The 19,169-nt window shown below is 44.1% G+C and overlaps 1 protein-coding gene across 1 annotated transcript in view; it reads left to right on the forward strand.

Moving 5' to 3' along the window:
* slc28a3 (solute carrier family 28 member 3) overlaps positions 1-19,169 on the forward strand; it is a 213,583-nt gene that overhangs the window by 78,262 nt on the left and 116,152 nt on the right. Inside the window, exons 5-7 of the mRNA XM_033017663.1 lie at positions 7,152-7,341; positions 12,061-12,205; positions 13,921-14,034. Of these exons, the coding sequence (XP_032873554.1) occupies positions 7,152-7,341; positions 12,061-12,205; positions 13,921-14,034 (449 nt within the window). The remainder of the gene's footprint in view (positions 1-7,151; positions 7,342-12,060; positions 12,206-13,920; positions 14,035-19,169) is intronic.

Consider the following 19,169-nt stretch of genomic DNA (forward strand, 5'->3'; position numbering starts at 1 on the left):
GATGTCTTGTGCAAGTACGCATGCGCGGGGGAGACTCAAGGTGGCGTCCTGGAATAAAGAAGCTTGGTAGTTTACTCCCGTGTCCAAGTGTTATTTTAAGTCTGTTCCAGGCACCCAAATACACAACAGTAACATTAGCAAATTTGCAGATGACACAAAGCTGGGTGGCAGTGTGAACTGTGAGGAGGATGCTATGAGGATGCAGAGTGACTTGGACAGGTTGGGCAAGTGGGCAGATGCATGGCAGATGCAGTTTAATGTGGATAAATGTGACGTTATCCACTTTGGTGGCAAAAACAGGAAGGCAGATTATTATCTGAATGGTATCAAGTTGGGAAAAGGGGAAGTACAACGGGATCAGGGGGTCTTTCCTCATGAAAGGGGTCCTTGTTACTGAAAGTAAGCATGCAGGTACAGCAGGCAGTGAAGAAAGCGAATGGCATGTTGGCCTTCATAACAAGAGGAGTTGAGTATAGAGGTCCTTCTGCAGTTGTACAGGGCCATAGTGAGACCACACCTGGAGTATTGTGTGCAGTTTTGGTCTACAAATTTGAGGAAGGACATTCTTGATATTGAGGGAGTGCAGCCTATTGAGGGACATTCTTGCTATTGAGTGAGTGCAGCCTAGGTTCACCAGGTCGTATGTTGATAGAATGGAGTGACTGGGGTTGCATACCCTGGAATTTAGAAGGATGAGAGGGCATCTTATTGAAACATATAAGATTATTAAGGGTTTGGACACGCTAGAGGCAGGAAACATGTCCCCGATGTTAGGGGAGTCCAGAACCAGGGGCCCCAGTTTAAGAATAAGAGGTAAGCCATTTAGAATGGAGATGAGGAAATACTTTTTCACACAGAGAGTTGTGAGTCTGTGGAATTCTCTGCCCCAGAGGACAGTGGAGGCCTGTTCTCTGGATGCTTTCAAGAGAGAGTTAGATAGAGCTCTTAAAGATAGCGGAGTCAAGGGATATGGGGAGAAGGCAGGAATGGGGTACTGATTGTAGATGATCAACCATGATCACCTGGCTCGAGGGGCTGAATGGCCTACTCCTGCACCTATTATCTATTGTCTATTGTCTATTGTAATGACAGATGCACCAATAAACACAACAACAAATGCAGAATGCAGATGACACAAAGACTGTACTGCAATCAGAAGTCCAAAATTGAAGATTCTGTAAGTTCCAGAAGGTAGAAGAGACAAAAGGGAAAGGCCATGGTTTCAGGCATCCTTGATGATACTTCTGCAGAGTACTTGATGATACTTCCAGCCTGATGCAAAGTACTGTGAAGTTGGACGATATAGAAGAAAGTGATGAGCCTTTGATGAACTGCGCAGTGTTTACCACTCCATGCTCGGAAGGTCAGAGAAGTTGTCACACCAGGTTGAGATGCAACCCGTCAAAATCCTTTCTATAATTAATCTGTAGAAGTTTGTGAAATTCCTTTTGAATATGTCATCCAAGATTCCTGAACCTTGCCATCCTTATCTTTCATCTTCACACAAACATGCTCATTGTATTTATCAGAGAAACAAGGAACTGCAGATGCTGGTTTTCAAAAAAATGAAAGTGCTGAAGCAACTCAGTGGGTCATGCAACATCTCTGAAGAACATGGATAAATTATTTCAGGTTGAGACCCTTCTTCACACTAATTGTGATGTGGGGGTGAGGCCAAGAAAGCTGGAAGAGAGGAGGGCAGGACGGAAACTGGCAAGTGATAGGTAGATATGTGTGAGTTTTTTTGATAGTGTGATGGTTGGACAAAGATTAAAAGACAAAATGTTTGAATAGTAAATCCAGAGAAAGAAGGTTAGGTGGAAGGGTAGAATTGGATGCGGCACAGGTGTTAAATCTCTTACGGTTGCAGCGGAAAGTACCCCGGGCAGGGGGCGGTTTGGGCGGGAAGGGATGAATGAACGAAGGAGTTTCAGAGGGAGCGGTCTTTGCAGAAGGTGGAACGGGGTGGGGTTTGGAAGATGTGACGTGGTGGGATCACTTTGAAGGTGGCGGAAATGTTGGATAATAATGTGTTGGATGCAGAGGTCGGTGGGCGAAACGTGAGGATGAGGTGAATGATATCCTTGTTCTATCTGGGTGGATGTGGAGCGAAAGCAGAACTACAGAAGTACAAAACACAGATGAGACATGTGAGGATCCATCTATAATAATAATAATGGATGGGATTTATATAGCGCCTTTCTAGAATACTCAAGGCGCTTTACATCGCATTATTCATACACTCCTCAGTCACACTCGGTGGTGGTGAGCTACTTCTGTAGCCACAGCTGCCCTGGGGCAGACTGACGGAAGCGTGGCTGCTAATCTGCGCCTACGGCCCCTCCGACCACCACCAATCACTCACACACATTCACACAATGATAGTACTATGATAGTAGAGGACACAGAAAATGCACCTCGGATGTCCTAGAATGGAAAGCCTCATCTAGGAAAGCAGGTGTGACGGAGACGGAGAAATTGACTATTTGCAAGAGGCAGGGTGGGAAAAGGTGTAGTCCAGAATATTGTGGGAGATGATGGTTTTGTCGTAGACATCAGTCAATAGTCTGTCCCCTGTGTTGGAGAAAAGAGATAAACAAAGGGAAGAAAGGTTTTGTAGATACCTCATCTCACCTGTATCCAAGTATCATTTGCAAGGCTTTGTCCTGCCCTCCCTCTCGCAGCTTTCTCCCCCCTCTCGATCACCTCAATCAGTCTGAAGAAGGGTCCCGACCTGAAACGTCACCTTCAAGATTCAAGATTCAAGAGAGTTTATTATCAGATAGGACAATGAAATTCTTGCTTTGCTTCAGCACAACAGAATATAGTAGGCATAAATAAATATATAGCAGAACAGATCAGTGTAACCATATACAGTTGCTTGCAAAAGTATTCATACCCCTTCAACTTTTCCACATCTTGTCACGTTACAATCACAAACGTAAATGTATTTTATTGGGATTTTATGTGATAGACCAACACAAAGTGGTGCATAATTGTGAAGTGGAAGGAAAATGATACATGGTTTTCAAATTTTTTTAGAAATAAAAAACTGAAAAGTGTGGCGTGCAAAAGTATTCAGCCCCCCTGAGTCAATACTTTGTAGAACCACCTTTCCCTGCAATTACAGCTGCAAGTCTTTTGGGGTATGTCTCTACCAGCTTTGCACATCTAGAGACTGAAATTTTTGCCCATTCTTCTTTGCAAAATAGCTCAAGCTGAGTCAGATTGGATGGAGAGCGTCTGTGAACAGCAATTTTCATGTCTTGCCAGAGATTCTCAATTGGATTTAGGTCTGGACTTTGACTGGGCCATTCTAACACATGAATATGCTTTGATCTAAACCATTCCATTGTAGCTCTGGCTGAGGGTCGTTGTCCTGCTGGAAGGTGAACTCCGCCCCAGTCTCAAGTCTTTTGCAGACTCTAACAGGTTTCTTCCAAGATTGCCTGTATTTGGCTCCATCCATCTTCCATCAACTCTGACCAGCTCCCTCCCTGCTGAAGAAAAGCATCCCACAGCATGATGCTGCCACCATCATGTTTCACAGTGGGGATGGTGTGTTCAGGGTGATGTGCATGTTAGTTTCCGCCACACATAGCGTTTTGCATTTAGGCCAAAAACTTCAATTTTGGTCTCATCTGACCAGAGCACCTTCCTCCACATGTTTGCTGTGTCCCCCACATGGCTTGTGGCAAACTGCAAACGGGACTTCTTATGGGGTTTTTTCAACAATTGCTTTCTTCTTGCCACTCTTCCATAAACGCCCGATTTGTGGAGTGCACGACTAATAGTTGTCCTGTGGACAGATTCTCCCACCTGAGCTGTGGATCACTGCAGCTCCTCCAGAGTTACCATGGGCCTCTTGGCTACTTCTCTGATCAATGCTCTCCTTGCCCGGCCTGTTAGTTTAGGTGGACAGCCATGTCTTGGTAGGTTTGCAGTTGTGCCATACTCTTTCCATTTTCGGATGATGGATTGAACAGTGCTCCGTGAGATGTTCAAAGCTTGGGATATTTTTTATAACCTAACCCTGCTTCAATTCTCCACAACTTTATCCCTGACTGTCGGTGGTCCTTGGGCTCATGATGCTGTTTATTCACTAATGTTCTCTAACAAACCTCTGAGGCCTTCACAGAACAGCTGTATTTATACTGAGATAGATTACACAAAGTGGACTCTATTTACTAATTAGGTGACATCTGAAGGCAATTGGTTGCACTGGATTTATTTAGGGGTATCAGAGTAAAGGAGCTGAATACTTTTGACACGCCACCTTTTCAGTTTTTTTTGTAAAAAAATTTGAAAACCATGTACCATTTTCCTTCCACTTCACAATTATGCGCCACTTTGTGCTGGTCTATCACATAAAATCCCAATAAAATACATTTACGTTTGTGGTTGTAACGTGACAAAATGTGGAAAAGTTCAAGGGGTATGAATACTTTTGCAAGCCACTGTATCAATGAATATATATACACGCACATAAATAAACAGATAAAGTGCAATGGGCTATTAATGATCAGAGTTTTGTTTGGGTTGAGTTTAGTTGAGTTTCTCTTGAAAGCATCCAGAGAACCTGTGTCCACTGCCCTCTGAGGCAGAGAATTCCACAGACTCACCACTCTGTGAGAAAAAGTCCTCGACTGTGTTGTAAATGGCTTACTCCTTATTCTTAAACTGTGGCCCCTGATTCTGGACTCCCCCAACACCGGGAACATGTTTCCTGCCTCTAGCGTGACCAAACCCTTAACAATCTTATATGTTTCAATGAGATACCCTCTCATCCTTCTAAACTCTACAGTGTACAAGCCCAGCTGCTCCATTCTCTCAGCATATGACAGTCCCGCCATCTTGGGAATTAACCTTGTAAACCTACGCTGCACTCCCTCAATAGCAAGAATGTCCTTCCTCAAATTAGGGGACCAAAACTGCACACAATACTCCAGGTATGGTCTCACTAGGGCTCTGTACCACTGCAGAAGGACCTCTTTGCTCCTATATTCGATTCCTCTTGTTATAAAGGCCAACATGTAATTCGCTTTCTTCACTGCCTGCTGTACATGCATGCTTACTTTCATAGACTGATGAAATAGGACCCCCAGATCCTGTTGTACTTCCCCTTTTCTCAACTTGACGCCATTATTCCAACTTGACGCCATTTATCCCAACTTGACACCATTTAGGGGTCTCCAAACTATGACCCGCGGGCCACATCCGGCCTGCCACAATATTTCATCCGGCCCGCAGCAAGCTCTTCACACATTCCATGCTGTGAGCTATTTAGTGGGTTCTGTGGTAATGGGTTTTGTGCTAGCGAGATAAAACAGCGTTCCCACTTGCCCCACCCCTCCCGTCTTTACTTGACTGGCATCAAAATCTTTTTTTCCCCCTCAGGGACCCGACAACTCCACGGGTAAGTTTCCATTTCTGCCCCCCACCCTCGGGCCAGACCATCGGCACCTGTGTCGAGGCAGAGAGGGATGTAGAGAGGGAGGCAGGCAGAGAGAGAGAGGCAGAGAGAGAGGCAGGGAGAGAGGCAGAGAGAGAGGCAGAGAGAGAGGCAGAGAGAGAGAGAGAGAGGCAGAGAAAGAGGCAGAGAGAGGCAGAGAGAGAGGCAGAGAGAGAGAGAGAGGCAGAGAGAAAGGCAGAAGGAGAGAGGGAGAGGCAGAGAGGCAGAGCGAGAGAGATAGAGAGAGGGAGGTCGAGAGAGGGAGGCAGAGAGAGGGGCAGAGAGAGGGAGGCAGAGAGGGAGGCAGAGAGAGAGAGAGATGGAGAGAGAGGCAGAGAGAGGGGCAGAGAGAGAGAGGCAGAGAGGGAGGCAGAGAGAGAGCAAGGCAGAGAAAGGGAGAGAGAAAGAGAGAGAAAGAGAGACAGAGAGAGAGAGAGAGAGACAGACAGAGAGGGAGAGAGAGAGACCGAGAAAGAGAGAGAGAGAGTGAGAGAGAGAGAGAGACAGAGAGCGAGACAGAGAGAGAGAGACAGAGAGAGGGTCAGAGAGAGAGGCAGAGAGAGACAGACAGGGAGAGGCAGAGAGAGACAGAGGAAGACAGAGAGACATAGAGAGAGACAGAGGCAGAGAGAGGCAGGCAGAGAGAGACAGAGACAGGCAGAGAGAGAGAGAGGCAGAGAGAGAGAGGCATAGAGAGAGAGGCAGAGAGATAGAGGCAGAAAGAGGGAGAGGCAGAGAGGCAGGAAGAGGCAGAGTGAGAGAGAAGGGCAGAGGCAGTAAGAGAGAAGGGCAGAGGCAGAGAGAGAGACAGGCAGAGGCAGAGAGAGAAGGGCAGAGGCAGTAAGAGAGAAGGGCAGAGGCAGAGTGAGAGAGACAGGCAGAGGCAGAGAGAGAGAGACAGAGGGAGAGACAGAGGGAGAGGCAGAGAGGGAGAGGCAGAGAGGGAGTGGCAGAGAGGGAGAGGCAGAGAGAGAGGCAGAGAGGGGCAGAGAGGCAGAGAGAGGGGCAGAGAGAGGCAGAGAGGAAGAGAGGGAGGCAGAGAGAGGCAGAGAGGAGCAGAGGGGAAGAGAGAGAGCGGGGCAGAGGCAGAGAGAGAGACAGAGAGGCAGTGGCAGAGAGAGAGGCAAAGAGAGAAAGGCAGAGAGAGAGGCAGAGAGGGAGGCAGAGAGGGAGGCAGAGGGAGGCAGAGAGAGAGATCGAGAGAGAGAGAGAGAGAGAGGCAGAGAGTGAGCGAGAGAGGCAGAGAGAGAGAGGCAGAGAGAGAGAGGGAGAGACAGAAAGAGAGACAGAAAGAGAGACAGAGACAGAGACACACAGAGAGAGACAGAGGGAGAGGCAGAGGGACAGACAGAGAGACATTAAATTTATAAAACTGCCATTTCTTTATTTTTTCCTAGTGCCCGCAAAAATGTGCCAAATATATAATGTGGCCCGCATACTGAAATGTTTGGAGGCCCCTGATACAGATAAAGAAATCAATAGACACAAAATGCTGGAATAATTCGGTGGGACAGGCAGCATCTTCTGGAGAGAAGGAATGGTTGACGTTTCTGTCTGCAGAAGGGTCTCGACCCGAAACACCGCCCATTCCTTCTCTCCAGAGATGCTGCCTGTCCCACTGAGTTACTCCAGCAGTTTGTGTCTAAACCAGCATCTGCAGTTCCTTCCTACACATAAATAAATCCATACTTTATTGCAGGCTACTTTTGTACGGTGATTGCAGCATGTATTTTGAACTTCAAAAGAGCCGTTGGACTTCTTGTGTTAACTCTGTTGGCCATTTTCTTTGTTTGCTGGGATTGGTTGATGGCAAGATATGGAGAAACACTATCTGATCACTTTGCTTCAAGAAACAACATTTTCAAAGCACACAAGGTTCTACTAAAATTGTGAGTAAAGCATAATTTTATGAATCCTAGAGATTGTGAGTAAATCCTTATCCATTCAACAGATTAAACTTTAATTTGATGTAATGGGCAGCCATGTGGTTTTTCAATTGCACGTTTTTTTTATCGTACACTGGAAATGCACCTGATAATAGCTATATACCAATACTTTCTTGCTGATCTTGTAAATCAGCAGTGGAGCACATTGACGGGTGTATTCCTATTATTATACTTGCTATCCACGTAAATAGTCAACAAAGTGCTACAGTACCTCAGTGGGTCAGGCAGCATCTCTGAAGGACAAGGACAGATGATGTTCGGGGTCAGGACCCTTCATACTGACTGTAGTATGGGGGAAAGAAACTGGAATGGAGGCACGGGCAGGACAAAGCCTTGCAAGTGATCACTGGATTTTAACCATTGTAACTCCCACCAATATTTCTGTCCACTGCCAGAGGGAGGCCACACAGAGGCAAACTGGAAGAATTGCATCTTATAATCCGCCAGGGTAGTTTACAATCTTAAACTATGAATATTGAATGTTTCAGTTTTAGGTTACATCCCCTCCTCACTTTCCCCTGCCCCTCTATCCCTTCCCATACACATCAAACCAGCATGTGCAGTTCATTCTTACATAATTTATCCCACTATCCCGCTTCATCTCTCAAACCCCTTGTTCGCTACCACGTATATCCTTCACTCTGGCTTTACATTTCACTCCGCTTTTGTCACCTTTTGATCTCTACCCTTTCTCCACCCATCTGCGAGGCTTTGGCCCTCCACCACCTCTTTTCAAGCTCCCCCCCCCCCACTACAATCAATGTGAGTGAGGATCCCGAACCAAAATATCGCCTGTCCATGTCCTCCAGAGATGCTGCCTGGCTGACCTAGAATTACTCCAACACTATGTTTTATTCAAAATTCCATCATTTGCATTTCCTTGTGTCTCCAGGTCAATACTCCAATTGATGTCATTCCAAAATTATATTCTTATTATTTCTTATTATATTATTATTGTAGTCCCAGTTTTGTAATGAGTTGTTCAGATAAAACCACAAAATGCATTATTTTTCACAGTTGATTAACACCGTTACATCAATTGTGCTCAATCTTTTTTATTTATCATTTATTTGAACCAATATCAACTCATTATATACCGTGCCCTTTTATTTTAATCATCCTGGGACTTTTTCCCTAGTCTGTGACAGTTGAGTTTAGAGTTATTTCCCAGTTCAAATTAATAACTATTCTATAAAATTGGCAAAATTTGAAAAATAAATTAAACATCCCCCTTATGTTCTCCTTCAGGAAAATAATGATGAAAGGGGACCCTGTCTGAACTGTGGGAACCTAACTCAATAAATGTCTTAATTTATTCATTCATGTGATGTGGATGTTGCAAGTGTTCATTGTCCATTCTTAATAGTTGCTGAACTGATTATAAAGTCATTTATGTTGGTGGATTCGTGTCACATAAAGGGCAGACTGGTTAGGGATAGCAGAACTCCTCCAAATGACATTAGTGTAGGAATGACTTAACTCACACACAGTGATTAAGATCCAAAGACTTTTATTAGCAATACAGCATAAGTAACTTCATCTTAACACACTACTCAAGACTGGGGAAGAAAGGGAAAAAGGCTTTTTATTAAATCAGTGGGTGGAGCCATAGTATGACTCATAGCATGAGTGGTACTGATCTACATCCTCCCTCTTAAAGAATTAAGTGTAAATACAAAACCATTGACTGAATAAGGCATGCACAGCAATTGATAGTAAGCTGGAGGAAAGTCAAACTTAGCCCGAGTACTTCACGGTGGGCTTGCAAACATGACCAGCACGTGTGCGATATAAACCATTTCCGTTTTTCGCCACCGGGGACGGAGTCGGTGGTATGACTGGTGGCTGAGAGTGAAACGGCATTCCCTGTGGTCAAACAGGGGACTTTTGTACAGGCGGAGGAAACGTCACCATTGGCAGAGTAGCCGTTTCAGAAGTTGGTTGTTGTGCTGGTATAGGTGGACCGATGCCGCTAGACGTGGACGGAAGTACATTAAGATCCAACGACTTTTATTAGCAATACAGCATAAGTAACTTTACCTTAACACACTACTCAAGACTGGGGAAGAAAGGGAGAAAGGCTTTCTATTAAACCAGTGGGCAGCCACAGTATGACTCATAGCATGAGTGACACTGATCTACAATTAGTGAACCAGATTTGGTTTTCATGCTGTCAGAACCTGATAGGGTTCAGTTTCATTGTTACAGTGCTAAACAGTTGTTTTTATAAAACACTTATTTTTCTCATAACTTGAAATTTTATTTACTTAACTGCAGTTGTGGGATTTGAGATCTTGTCTTTGGGTCAATGGTCCAGAACCCTGGCCATTAGTCCAGTGACATACCAATTATGTTACCATGGTGTAGCAATGTTACAAAATGTTGAGATTTTAAAAATCAAGTCTGCAATTTATCCCATCAGATAAAGCATAAAAAGAAGTTTAATTTGACACCTAATTCACTTTCATATCTTCAGTATTAAAAAAGTTATGGTCATTATCATACTCGGAAATTAGCATCTTGTTTCCTATTGCTTTTCCATTAACACAAAAGCTGTGATCGAGGCCAGTCAAAAGTCCATACCTTTCTTAAAAATTAAGAGAACTGAATGAAATTTTCAGTTATTATAGATTGAAGCATTCTGAAACAAATATAAAACATCTTACTTGGATAACCTGAAATTAAAGCATATAATTAGTTAGTTACCTAATTGTAACTAATTACAAAATTGACCGTTGTGACGGAAATAGAAATAAACACCCAGACTGCCTTGAAAATTCAAAAATGCGATATTCTCAAGATCAAAACTTTAATATTATTGTATTATATGCTGTAAATCCGTAACAGATAGGTAAATAAATTACAATTTCTAGCAATAGACCAAGTCTTTATGGAGAAGATCAGTTGCTAGCTGGTACATTGGCATATCATAATCAGTAGCATCATCATACTCCTCAGATTATAACCAATAAGCAACTCTGTACACCTTGTTTTTCCTCAACTTTTCAATTTTGGCATTGTAAACTACAAGTTTTTGCTCTTCAAACCACGCATGACATGCCTTTCTGCCCTCTACTTTCCCATTAAGAACGTCCTGTGGATCATCATATTTGGAGTAGTCCAAATTCGGATAATCTCTGCGAATGCTGTCCAAATCAGTCTCTTTTGCTGGGCATTTGGATTGACAATTTTGCATTTCTTCTTTGGAGACATCTGTTTAAAATGTAAAAGAAAAAAAAACACTGAACAGCATTAGCAGAAACAAGTTATTATTTGCAGTTTTAGAAAAAATGTAGAAATGATAAAGTTAAACGCTAAAACAAATAGTAAACACCCAATAAAAAATTAATATTCATCAGTTTCATCAAATCAATTAAATTCATCTAATCAAATTCATCTAAATTCAATTACAAGATCTGAACATTTATCCATTTCTTAAGAAAAGGATATATTTTTTAAATAGCCTAAGTATTCAAATAACAAACTAATCCCATTCACACAAGAATTCACAATATAACATGATTTTAAAATCTCACTGTCATGAACTTATATGCCAGATGGAAGGAATTTAATGTAGCGATTCCCATAAATTAGTCCAGAAACATCCACTCTCAATATAATCAAAATTATTATTTTTTTGCACAATATCCCTGTTGTGGATAATTAGTATACAAATATTGACTATGGATAGACAATAACACAAAACATAGACGATTTAGATCCTCTTATGACAGGATTGTCCAAAAAAAATAGAGGATTTAAATAATCTTGCCAGTGGGTGTTTCTGGAATGCGATCGATTGGAACGTTGCAGTTGCCGTGAATTTTAACCCCATTTCAGCAGGAAAGACACTGCCGAAGTATATGGGGCCCAAATAACATTTTTGCAACATAAAATTAGATTAAATCCACCCCAAGAAGCAAGATTATATTTAAAATAATCGACTTACCCTTTGTGCGATCCGTCATGTTGTAGGCATTTGAGGGCGTTAGAAGTCGCTTTTTACTTTAATCCAACTATTAAATTGTCCAGCGATTTAATATAAAAATGGGAACGGAAGTCCGAACGATTTTTCTTCATCGACTAGCAGCCCGAGGAAATCCCTCTCCGACAAGCGATACAAACCTGCACTTTAATCCCGACCCCCCCCCCCCCAAAGGCGCCAAAGTCGCGCACACAGCCCGTGGCAGATCTGCAGCGCTGCTTAAGGTAGGTTTTGTAACATCGCTACATGGTGATTGTTTAAGGTGGTAAACAATGATTGCATAGAACTGATGATGGCATGAATTACTATTCTACAGTATTTCATTAATTATGTAACTGGAATAGAAGTGTCCCTCAGAAAATTAAATGGATAGATGGAGTTTTGATTTGTATTTGTTTTTAAAATGTTTCCTGACCTAAGAAGATGTCTCAGGGTCTTGCCCAAGACTTGTTGCCCTTCTCTTGATGTTTGCTGTGGAGTTTTATACAGAGAATAATTGAATTATAATTAAGTGGTAAAAGAACAACAATAAGCCAGAATGGCATATTACTTTCAGGGAACTTGGAGGTAATAAACAAGTTATTACAGAACCTGCTTTGATGGTTGGAGATTTCAATGTTCAACATATACAACTGACTGAATTTTTTTTTCAAACTTTTATATTTATTTTGCATTAGTGCATTGTATGCTGCTATGATTATATTCACCATACTTTGGTTAATACTGGACACACGAAAGGAAGGTGCCAACCAGATCATTTCCTTTGTTGGACTTTGTATGTTTGTCATCTTCACATTCGTCTTCTCCAAATATCCAGGGAAGGTAAGCACCATATATTTTTCTTTATTATTATCCCAGCATCACACGGGAGGGCTGGTCCCCCAACGCAATATTCCATCTCTCCACCAATTCCAATATTGGTGGCCAGTGGGGGGGGGGGGGGGGGGGGGGGGCTTTCTGGAGCGCTAGTATGGGTGTTGTGGGCTGAGGGGACTGGTTTCCAGAGGGCTAGTATGGACATTGTGGGCCGAATGGATTCTTGGGCTGGTGGCTCAGTCACTCAAGCCTGTTGTGCTGGCAGCTCACTCACTCACGGCTGGTGGGCTTGCAGTTGACTCACGGCTATTCCTTGAAATTCCATTTCAAGCTGGGTGCAAGGGCACCAAATTTAAGTGCAGTTTCATACCATTTCAAGCAGGGTGCAAGGCCACAAAAGACAGCGAGTTGTGACCTCTCCCTCCTCCATCTTGCAGAGACTGAGCCACGCCCACACTTCTGGATTTTATAGTCCCCCCCCCACCAGAAGGGGCGTGGCCTTCATGGCGTGATTGAAAGGAGAGAGAATCTCAACACTTTTTAAACACTAATACCTCTTTTATTTTTCATCGATGAACTTTACATTGGGAGCCTGGGATCTCTTGCCGAGATCACCAGTGGTGGAGCTCCATCCAGTGCGGCCTGTTGGCTTTGGAAGCCGCGGTCTCAGGTAAGGAAGCGGCCGTTCCAGGTTTGCCATGATGCTGAGAGGATTCTCCCGATGCCGGAGCACCATCATCCGGCGAGAACAGCCTGGAACATCGGGCCTCCGTAAAGGCGACTGCGGAGGCCAAAATAGGCCCGACTATGGGTGGATATGGGGATGGGGACTGGACTTTGTGCCTTCCCTCATAATGGGAACCATTATGGGGGGATGTTTTTTATGTTTAAACTTCTTTATTACTGTTATGTTGTATTATTTTTTTTATGTGCTGCAATGGCAATAAGCATTTCACTACACCAATTGGTGTATGGGACTAATAAAGAACCTTTGAACCTTTTGTTCTAAACTCCAGCGAGCACAGGGCCAATGCTGTCAAACGCTCATCATATGTTAACCCACTCATTTCCTAATTGTTAGTGTTGATCATAAACTCATTCTCTAGTTATTCATCCAAGCTCTGGGCATCTTTCGGAAAGATAACCACAATGCTACGTTAACCAGTATACAAGGTAGAATAAAAAAGAAGCTGCTGGAGAAATTTAGTAGATCAGGCAATATTTATGGAGGAAAATGGACAATTGGTGTTTGGGTTGAGACCCGAAATGCTGACTGTCCATTTCCCTTTATATATGCTGTAAGACTCAATACGTTCCTCCAGCAGCTCTCCATTTATCTCCAGGTTCTAGCATCTGCAGACTCTTGTGTCGACAATAAATAAAAATTATACTTGTATGGTAAACATTGTGCTCCTCTGTGACATAATGAAATATTTCTGACAAAGAATAAATAATAATTATGCCTTAATGAAGCGCATAAAACCAAATGTGGACAAAGTAAGAATTGAATTTTAAAAAATTTAAGTTGTTATCACCATGATGAATTAACCAAATGAAGAAAATGTATTATCAGCACATAATGATTTTGAATTAACATCTGCTGATTGTTTTGAATTTCCTGATCATTTTGGTTCTCAAGTTTTTCTTTACTTAACAATGAGGGAATTGATAAAACAATGATTCTTTAATTTTTAAATAATTTTTATTGTATTTGTGCCTAGGTAAAGTGGAGAACTGTTATCTGGGGTTTAAGCTTGCAGTTTCTTTTGGCGCTGATAATTCTGAGAACGCATGCAGGATACGTTGCCTTTAACTGGTTGGGAATACAAGTGCAGGTATGTGGAAGAATGGATTATTTGAAAATCCTTAGTATTATGTAGCAATGTTACAAAATTTTGAGATTTTAAAGATCAAGTCTTTAATTTATCCCATCAGATAAAACATAAAAAGAAGTTTAATTTGACACCTAATTCACTTACATATCTTCAGTATTAAAAACGTTATGGCCATTTTCATACTCGGAAATTGGCATCTTGTTCCCTATTGCTTTTTCATTGACAACACAAAAGCTGTGATCGAGAACATTTAAAAGCCCATAACTTTCTTAAAATTTAAGAGAACTGAAAGAAAATTTCAGTTATTATAGATTGAAGCATTCTGAAACAAATATGAAACAATCTTATGTAGATGACTTGAAATTAAAGCATATAATTAGTTAGTTACCTAATTTGTAGCTAATTACAAAATTCAATTACTAGATCTAAACATCTATCCATTTCTTAAGAATAGATTAACATTTTTAAATAGCCTAAGTGTCCAAATAACATTCACACAAGAATTCAGAATATAACATAATTTTTAAATCTCATTGTCATGGGTTTATAGGCCAAATGGAAGGAATTTAATGTTTAATACCTGTAAATTAATGGCCATTTCAATCAACTTGCCTGTGGGATTTTCTGGAACGCGACCATTTGGAACGTTGAGGTTGCGGTGATTTTAGTTCCCATATCGGCAGCAAATACACTGCCGGTTCTTCGTGGAAAAAAATCACCGTTTCACAACTTAAAATGTGAATTAAATGCATCTTAAGAAACACTTTTATACATAAAAATAAACTACTTTCTTTTACCTGTCCCCTACATAAAATCCGGCCCCGACATTGACGGCTTCAGAAGCTGATTTTAAAATCACTCCAGCGATTAACTTGTCGGGCGAATTAAAAAATAAAAACACACAGAACGGCCGTCGGAACGATTCTTTAGCAACATCTTGCAGTCCAACAAATATAATCCAGGACCAGGTCGGATGAAAAACGCGTTTTAACCCCGCCCCCCCCCTCAAACGCGCCAAAATCGTGCACACGGCTAGTGGCAGAATTGCAGCACCGCTGAAGGTAAGTATTGTAACATACCTATATTAGGTGCCCACCAGCTCACCGTCATCTTCACCAGAATCTTCAACCTCTCCCTGGACCAGGCAGTTATCCCGTCCTGCCTAAAATCAGCCACAATCGTCCCAGTGCCGAAGAAGTCTCCCATCACCAGCCTAAATGATTACCGTCCCGTGGCCCTCACTCCGGTAATCACGAAGTGCTTCGAGAGATTGGTCCTCCAGCACATCAAGGACTATCTCCCTCCAGACTTCGACCCCCACCAATTCGCCTATCGCCCAAACAGATCCACAGAAGACGCCATCACCGTAGCTCTCCACTCTGTGCTGAGCCACCTGGAGCTGGGGCAGAGCTACGTCCGGATGCTCTTTGTGGATTACAGCTCAGCTTTCAATACTATCATTCCGGACATTCTCATCGACAAACTGGTCACTCTCGGCCTCCCCACTCCCACATGTGCCTGGATAAAGGACTTCCTCACCAACCGGCCCCAGACTGTGAGACTCGTCCCCCACCTCTCCTCCACTCGCAGCTCCCCACAGGGCTGTGTGCTAAGCCCCCTCCTATATTGTCTCTACACCCACGACTGTAGTCCGGCCCACAACAACAACCGCATCGTCAAGTTTGCTGACGACACTACAGTAGTCGGACTCATCTCAAGGGGAGATGAGGCAGCCTACAGAGAGGAAGTCCTGAAGTTGACAGCCTGGTGCACAGAAAACAACCTGGCTCTGAACACCAAGAAAACAAAAGAGCTCATTGTCGACTTCAGGAGGCACAGCACCGACTTAGCCCCCCTATACATCAACGGCGAGTGTGTGGAGAGGGTCTACACCTTCCGGTTTCTCGGCTTCCTCATCTCCGCTGACATCTCCTGGACAGACAACATCACAGCGGTCATCAAGAAGGCTCAGCAGCGGCTGCACTTCCTGAGGGTCCTCAGGAGGCACAACCTGGACTCCAACCTGCTGCTCACCTTCTACCGCTCGTCCATTGGGAGCCTGCTGACATACTGCATTACAGCATGGTACGGCAGCTGCACCATGGCAGACAGGGAGAGGCTTCAGAGGGTAGTTAGGGCAGCATAGAAGATCATTGGCTGCCCTCTCCCCTCCCTGATGGACATTTACACCTCCCGCTGCCTCAGCAGGGCGAAGAACATCATCAAGGACAGCTCCCATCCTGCATTTGGCCTGTTCGACCTGCTGCCCTCAGGGAGGCGCTATAGGTGCATCAGAACAAGGACAAACAGACTCAAGAACAGTTGCTTTCCAAAAGCCATAACCTCCCTGAACTCACACATGTACTGACTTCACAGCCTAACCCCCGGACTTCCATCTATCCACCTACTGTAATTTGTACTGTAACTATAATTTTTTTTTAATATGTGCAATAACCCATACTGTATATAGGAATCCTATTTATTCACTCTATTCATCCATTGTCTTTTTATAGATATGTATATAGCGCCGCAGAACTGTGCACCTTATCCCCCCCCCTCCTTTGTTTTTTTTGTTTTTGTTTTTGGCACTAATTACATGTCTGCACTGAGTAGGAGCTGCTTTTAATCTCATTGTACATGTGTATAGTGACAATAAAATGGCATTCTATTCTATTCTATTCTATTCTTCCATTATGCTTTTTTAAGCATACATGGAATGGCAATCAATAAATTCTATAGATTTTGTTGTATCAAAGGTTAGGCTACTTTATGCTATTTTATATAATTTATTGGAGAAATTGTAATCTGGTAACTGAATAATAGAAAATGTGACACAAACTGCTGGAGTAACTCCGCAGGGCAGGCAGTATCTCTTGAGAACACAAATAGGCAACATTTCAGGTCGGACCCTTCTTCAAAATACATATGAGAAAACTGAAAGAGGTGGGGGCAAGGCAAAGCAAGCCAGGTGAAAGTAGGCTACACATGAGGGGGTGGAGCCAGCGGGGTTGGGGGAGGAGTTAGTTGGCAGGTGATTGGACAAAGGCCCGAGGAAAAGGCAAAAGGCTGTGAGATATGGAGAGAAGCAGCATGAAATGTAAAACCAAATGAAGGTATATAGATGGAAGGGGTGAGGGAAGTGGGATTGTGAGAAATGGGTGCGCATTCAGGTGGGGCACAGGGAAGGGAGGGAGGGAGGTGGTGGGGGGAGGAGAAAGAGAATGGAGGGGGAAGGAGGGTGGCTGCAGGGACTGTTTGTTGGTTAGTTGTGCAAATTTGAAGCATTCAATGTTCATACCATTGGGTTGTAAGCTACCAAAAAAGAATAGGAGATGTTGTTCCTCCCGTTTGAGTGTGACCTAACTCTGACAATGGAGGAGGCCCAGGAAAGGTCAGTATGGGAATGAGAGTTAAAATGGTTAGCAACAGAGATATATTTAGTTTAGTTTAGATACACAGTGGAAATAGAAGTCCGCGCCGACCAGTGATCCCCGCACACTAATGCCATCCTGCACTCTAGGGTCAATTTATAATTATACCGAGCCAATTAACCTACAACCTGGACATCTTTGTAGTGTGGGAGGAAACCGGAGATCCTGTAGAAAACCCACTCAGATCACGGGGAGAATGTGCAAACACCGTACAGACAAGCACCCGTGGTCAGGATCGAACCAGGGTCTCTAGTGCTATAAGGCAGCAACTCTACGGCTGAGCCACCATGCCGCCCTATATCTAGCAGACTTTGACAGACAGAATACAAGTGTTCAGTGAAATGGTTGCAGTCTACACTTTGTCTCGCAGATGATAAAGGAGGCTACATCGGGAACGCCAAATGTAGTAGATGAGGTTAGACGAAGTGCAGGTGATCCTGTGTCTCACTTGGAAGGGAAGGGCTACTGGGATCCCTGGATGGATGTGAGGGAAATAGTGTAGGGACAGGTGTTACATCTCCTGCAGTTGCAGGGGAAACTGCCTGGGAAGGGGTGTTTTGGGTGTGAAAGGATAAGTGAACCATGGTGTTGTGGAGGAGTGGTCTCTGCAGAAAGTGGAAAGGGATGGACATGGTAAGATGTCTGGAACTCTTTATCCAGAACTGCCGCCGCGACGTCAACCGCCTCAACTTTTCCACTCCCCTGTCTCACTCCAATCTCTCCCCCCATGAACGCACTGCCATTGAATCACTCCGCAAAAACCCAGATTGGGTTATCAAACCAGCCGACAAGGGAGGTGCCGTGGTAGTCTGGCGCGTCGATCTCTACAAAGCTGAGGCCACGCGCCAACTCTCGGACACCTCCTCCTACTTACCCTTGGACCATGACCCCGCTGACGAGCACCAGGCCACCATATCTAGCACCATCACCGACTTCATCAATTCCCACGCCCTGCCCGACCAAGCTTCCAACCTCATCGTTCCCCAGCCCCGCACGGCCCGTTTTTACCTTCTCCCCAAAATCCACAAACCCGGCTCTCCCGGCAGACCCATTGTCTCTGCTTGTTCATGCCCCACCGAACTCATCTCCACATACCTTGACTCCATACTATCCCCCTTGGTCAAATCCCTTCCCACCTATGTTCTAGACACCTCAAACACTCTCCGCCGCCTCCGCGCATTCCACTCTCTAGGCCCTCACCCCCTCATCTTCACCATGGATGTCCAGTCACTCTACACCTCCATCCCCCACCAGGATGGCCTCAAAGCCCTCCGGTTCTTCCTCGACCAGAGGAGCAACCTATACCCAGCCACTGACACCCTCCTCCGCCTAGCGGAGTTGGTCCTCACCCTCAACAACTTTACGTTTGACTCCTCCCATTTCCTCCAAACACAAGGCGTAGCTATGGGCACACGCATGGGCCCCAGCTACGCCTGCCTCTTTGTCGGGTACGTTGAACAATCCTTGTTCAATACGTACCAGGGCCCCATCCCTGACCTCTACCTCCGTTACATTGACGACTGCTTTGGGGCCACCTCCTGCACCCACACACAACTGACTGACTTCATCCACTTCACCACCAACTTCCATCCGGCCTGGACCATTTCCGACACTTCCCTACCATTCCTTGACCTCACCATCTCCATCGCAGGGGACAGACTTCTGACCGACATACACTACAAACCAACTGACTCACATGGCTAT

Source organism: Amblyraja radiata, chromosome 3, assembly GCF_010909765.2.
Source record: "Amblyraja radiata isolate CabotCenter1 chromosome 3, sAmbRad1.1.pri, whole genome shotgun sequence".
NCBI lineage: Eukaryota > Metazoa > Chordata > Chondrichthyes > Rajiformes > Rajidae > Amblyraja > Amblyraja radiata.